This window comes from Topomyia yanbarensis, chromosome 3 (genome assembly GCF_030247195.1).
Source record: "Topomyia yanbarensis strain Yona2022 chromosome 3, ASM3024719v1, whole genome shotgun sequence".
Taxonomy (NCBI): Eukaryota; Metazoa; Arthropoda; class Insecta; order Diptera; family Culicidae; genus Topomyia; species Topomyia yanbarensis.
Genome location: NC_080672.1, coordinates 386,221,935 through 386,227,934, shown reverse-complemented (window position 1 = coordinate 386,227,934; position 6,000 = coordinate 386,221,935). Strand labels below are relative to the sequence as shown.

At 36.7% G+C, this 6,000-nt stretch overlaps 1 protein-coding gene across 1 annotated transcript in view; it reads right to left on the bottom strand.

The window, feature by feature from the left end:
• Positions 1–206: 206 nt before the first annotated feature.
• The window catches only part of LOC131692513 (protein lethal(3)malignant blood neoplasm 1), a 40,174-nt gene continuing 34,380 nt past the window's right edge, over positions 207–6,000 (bottom strand). The window contains exon 3 of the mRNA XM_058979601.1: positions 207–1,442. Coding sequence (XP_058835584.1) covers positions 382–1,442 — 1,061 coding nt within the window. The 3' untranslated portion in view covers positions 207–381. The remainder of the gene's footprint in view (positions 1,443–6,000) is intronic.

Here is a 6,000-nt window from a genome sequence, read left to right as displayed (position 1 = left end):
AAACCTCATGCATTCTTATTGGCAATGAGTAAACAACTACTCAGTGTCATAAGAATACGTAACTATTAATTAATAACTAGGCAAAATACAGACTACAAAACAAAAAAACTGCAGAAACATATTTATATGGGAAAAGAGAAATCGCTGATGATGGAAAACATTAAAACGCGTAAATTCGAATGTTTATTCAATTGAATTTCGACTAATATCGTAGGCGCTCTATAAATACTTATTTACAAGTCGAAACGTGTTGAGTATTCTTCCTTTAAATGTACAGCTTAAAATATATGCAACTACATAAAACCATTTTCACTATGCGTCTAAAACATTCAGATCACACTTGCCCCGCAACCGTCGATCGGCCCGGCAGGCAACCAGCTTTCACGACTTCCCCCAGAACCACTGGAAGTCGAACCCTTTAAGTCCGGCCTTCTTTTCCGTTTCCTCCCGGGGCGTCTCCTCCGGGCTGACCTTCTCGAACTTGATGTGCGGCTGGAAGCCAAACTCATTCGCCGTATACGTCACACCGCGCCGAATGCCGTCCCGACCGATCGCGTAGTAGCCACCTTCCTTGTTGCCCTGTCGGTCGCCCTGCTCGTGGTGTCCATGAAAGCCGACGGTGTAGTTGAACCGGTACAGCAGCCCGTTCAGTATGTGCTGGATCATCATGTTGGCGGTGTTGTAGCGGTCGAGCTTTTCCATCGTTGAGAAGCTTTTCGGTGATGCTGGTGGCGTAGTCGGCGCTGATTTGGATGACTGTGACGATTTAGATTGAGACTGTTTTGCACCATCACTGTTGCTGATAGCGTTGGGTGACGACGATTGGGGTTGCGATCGTGATTGGGTGGTAGGTGTATTGCTGATTGTTTGCATATCGTTAGGAGCTTTCGGCGGGTTTGTCGACTCTTTCGAACTATAATTTCTATCATTTGATTGCTTCTCGACGAGCTTTTGCGGAGTTTCTTCGGGGTCGGATTTCGGCGCACTAACGGCACTGGTGGTAGTTGGAAGTGACTTCGGAGAGTTGGTCGTTGTAATACTCTCGATATCATTCTTGTTTACAATTTTGAATGGAGGTACAAATTGGGTGCTAGTTTCAGGCAGTGTAGCTTCCGTAATGGTTTTTGAGGTTGTAGTCGGTGGTTCCGGTATTTTACATCCTCCACAGGCAGCAATGTCGGACGGTTTAGGAGTGGTAAGTGTCCGGGCAGTGGTGATTATTCTGAATGGTTGTGGAGTTGTCGAGGTTGTCGTTGTGGTGCTGGTGGTTATCGCCGTCCTCGCGAAACCTTGTGGCTGCGGTGGAACCGTTGGGCCCAGTTTGTAGTTTTTCATGCTGATAATTTTAAAATTTCCATTTTCATCTGTAGCATAAACTGTCACGTGGTAAACATTGTCGGCGGTGATGAAGCCAAACTCGCCCATAACGATGCCATTTTCGTCTAGAAGTAGATGGAAAACATCAATTGTTATGAATTTTGAATATTGTTTGTAGTTGGGAAATCTTCTATTATTTCAGTTTTCAATATATGCAAAGTATCTACATTAGGGTGGGACAAAAATAGATTCCAGCTCCGAGTAACTTTTTAGGTACCATTTGGGTCCTAGAACAACTGTGCAAATTTTTAGCTCGTTCGGTGAAACTATATTTTTGCGCCCACTGTTTAAAGTTTACATGGGATTTTGTATAGGAAAGTTAACTTTAACAAAATAATTCCTCCAGGAGTCGCCCATTACTTCCTTAAAATAAATCGTTATGTGGCTTGTATAGGAAATTTAACAAAGAAAAAAAGTCTCGAAAACCACGAAACGATCTGATGATTGAGAAAAAAGTTATTAAGCAGAAACCGATTGATCCTCTCACGATTGATAAATTATTCATTTTTTCTAGCACCACTGCTGTTGGTTGTCCAATTATACGCAATTTTGTTTTAATCCTCTCTTAACGTATCTAAATCGTTTATCTGTACTATTTGGCAACTTCGCAAGGTTTTAAGGGATAAATTGAGGCTTCTTTTGTACATAATAAGAAAAAGTTAAAAAAATTGTATATAATAAAACCGTCAGAAGCAGTGATGCTATGAAAAGTGAAATTTTCATCAATCGTCAGGGCATCAATCGGTTTTTGCTTAATAACTTTTTCCACAAGCATCAGATCGTTTTGCAGTCTTCTAAACTTTGTTTCCTTGACAAATTTCCTATAAAAATCAGATGTCTGTTTATTTTTAGGAGATAACGGGCGACTCTTGGAAGAATTAATTTGCAAAAGACAATTTTCCCATACGAAATCCCATGTAAACTTTAAACCGTGGGCGCAAAAATATAGTATCACCCATCGAGCAGAGTTGTTCTGGGAGCTAAATGGGACCCAAAAAGTTACTCGGAGCCAAATTTTATTTTTTTCATATAACCATGTCCCACTCTAATCTACATACAGACACTTTGCATATATTGAAAGCTGAAAAAATACTACCACAACTTTTCCAGAAGAAACATCAACCATTATGCGCAACATGGTCACAAATTGAGAAATGGCGAACAAAAGTATTTTTTAGCTATTTATAAATCGGCCAGCACCTTCATTTTTCTTAAGGGGGTAATACCATTTCTAGAAACATTTTTTTATTCAACATTTAAAAAATATTTTTCTTTTGCAATCTTGTGTAACGGTTAAGTTTATTAAGGGTATTATTTATTTATATGTTTGTACAAGCGATATACATCTATGTGTTGGTAGGGGTTCCTTAAAAGCTGTTTTTGGTTGTTTCTCCCAACAATGAATATATACAACTTAGGTTTGTTCTTGAAAGATTCATTTTGAAAAAGCATCAATTCGTTGAAATTTTTATTTTTATGCCAAGACTGACATAACTAGAAATCAATGCGTTCACTAAAATTAGTGCCTGAAATTTTAAAGAATAAACCGAAGTAACTAATACTTTGATATATTTCGCCCGTTTAAATATATAGATAAATAGACTCATATTCCTATATGTCACTGGGTTTGGTCCGTTATTTTGTGGATATACCTTATTAATAACCTATACCTGACGCAAATGATCATTTAATGACATTCCGAGGTGAAAAAAATACATTTTAGCTACGTATTCTCCGCCATCGAGTGCGGCATCTCACCCGCAATTATGATGCGGCATCTCTCCCAATTGTATGGGAGAGATGCCGCATGACGATATTTTCCTCTTAAATTATGGATGACCGTGCTCATGATCGGAATGCCTTCTAAAAGGTCTCAAAGAAAAAAAAACAAGTCAACCGATACATGATTTACCAAAAAAAATCGAACAATTTAAAAAAAACGAAATTTTAATACGGTACTGAAAAACTTTCGGCACTCCGTGATGCAACTGGACGCACACAAACGTTAATAAAATTGTCGTAAGTTAATATAAGGATTATTTTACATCTCCAGTGTTGTAATTCTACGAAAGGCAATCTCATAATATCATATTACCGTATAAAAGTGAGATATAGAAAGTGCGACATCTCACCCGACGCGGCATCTTTCCCGAAATTACCCTACCTATCCTTCCTATAGCTCCTACTAGTGTAGTGATCGATTATCTATGTATATCCTGGGTCGTAGAGAGAAAATACGGGCCCGGGTGGTCAAACATAAAATCCCTTAACCACTATTGATGTTGCGCACAGTAAAAAGTTTAATCTCGATATCCATTTGGAAGGAATAGCGCTCTGTTAATATGTATAGTGCAAATAATGGGAGGGTGTTTTTGCACGGATTTGTTCTGAACTTTAAGCTAGAGTCTGTATACAATATACAGTCCCGTACAGAGGAATGCGCAACACTGCGTAGAATACAGACTTTTTATTTTTTTCTGGCAACCGAAATATTTGCTGTAACTTTGTGTGACTTTGATCAAATTATAAAACAAATTCATACTGAATGAAAACTTAAGCAATTTTATCGTGGCAAACGGAGCATCCCAGCGAAAACCATTTCAAACATTATTTCGTATGATTTATTCAATGCTATTTAATAAATGAATAACGTGTTTAAATTTATGCAAAGAATTCGAGCCAACGTAGGATTCTGGTTATTTTAAGCGGATTTTTCTTCGATGAACCTGACACTCGAATAGAACAGTAACAAAACCATGTCACTGTGACAGAAAAATAATAACCATTTGCAGTGAAGTACAATGATATGCTATAATAACATTGCAAAACTTTTACAGTAACTAGGGTTGGTTATGTATTGATTTTTATGTTTTAAATGTTATTTAACAAATCATTTTGTTCCAAGCATTTAACATTTAATGCTAATTTACTGTATTATTGTTTGTTGGAAACTGAAATTAATAGTTACTTGAAATTTTAGTGTAAATTAATTGCAAGAACACTTGCTTATTTTATCACAGTTCATGTCTGAAATTCCTTCGTCATCTTATAAGTCGGACGATATAAAATGGTTAATGAACTTAACCGAAGGCATTCGCAAATCAAATCAAATCAGATCAAAAAGAGTATAATGAATAGGTGGAAGAAAAAGTAAACCAGGTTGATGATACCAAATATAGTCTGGGTCTAAAATGTCTTCCTTTTTTCAGGTGGATCTTGTGGAGTTGAAGTATTCTAAAGATTTTTGATGATAGCGTGTTCGATAACTCAGAACGTAATCTAGTGTGCCATATTGCAGGATACATTCTTAAGAGTGTCCCGAAACATTATACTGTTTGTGAGGCATGCTTTACACCATGTATTAGTACGACCCCATTTTTAAAACAATTTACAAAGTATATTATCCTTAAAGATTTTAGTGGGGAAGCACTATTGTATGTAACAGAAGTCGTTTATTTGTTTTTAAACACTCATGAAATCACTTACCATAAATATCTTTGAAGAAGAATGTCATAATATTCGCAATAAGATAATCGAGCGCTTTGTAACGTTCCGTTTGTGAATTTATCAACAATACGAAAAAAGGAAAATAAGGCTGAGAGTCGTTCAATGGCACTGTAGGGGTTCGGCGAATAAATTGAAATATGCACTCATCATGTTCTTGTTAACTTGCTGACTTTTAAGTAAGTAAGCAATATAAAAAATGAGGAAATATAAATATATAAACAAATAGTTGTTTAATCCTATTATTGTAATATTTTTCCTGCCAATAACACGCACGCATGAGGACATAGCTAAATAAGTATGTTTGTTTACTTTGCACGATAGGTAGCCGGTGACATGTTCGATTGGTAGATTTGGCTTTATTCTGTGCGAGCCTTTACATAAGTAAACAAAGCCTTTGCTTTAAGCTATATCTGGATTAATTTAGAATTTGTCAAAGGACAGAGGGCAACAGTCTCTAGAACATTGAAAGCCTCTGAAAGTACGGTGTCCTATTTGTTTCTTATTTTAGCTGATTTTTTCTTCCGTTTAGTGGGAGAAATCTGATTCATATTGTTACCAATTCTGCATAACTACGAATAACTCGAGTTCACCAGCATGTCTCTTGCATAGACAGACTTGTCCATCTTCACCGTGAGAACCGAGTAGTTTTTATTACTTTATCTGAAAGTACAACTCCTTGAGAATATTTTCCCAAATTTTTTAGAGATTCAAGAAATAGATCTAAAGTTGTAGCGCTTCAAAGCGCGCTTCGTCTACCAACTTAAAATTTTAAACACTATTTTCTCGAAATGTCGTTTTTCCAAATTAGAGCGATTTTAGTTCTGTGGTACGTATATACCCCACAAAACCGTTTTCGTATAGGTCAAGAAAACGGTCGCCAAGTGTTTTTTTGCCAAAATAGTGCAATATATTAATTACGCCTGAATCGTTAAATTTGCATTAATGACGTATTCGGAGGAATTTGTTGACACTATAAACCTCTTCATATGGTGTTGTTATTAAAATGATAAATCTCCTTAAAAGTGCATGCTCCTTCTTGCAAGTGCATTTAATAAAAAAACATGTCTTCGGCAAAGTTGTAGAGCAAGCCTTTGCCAACACTTTTGCTGAAGACAC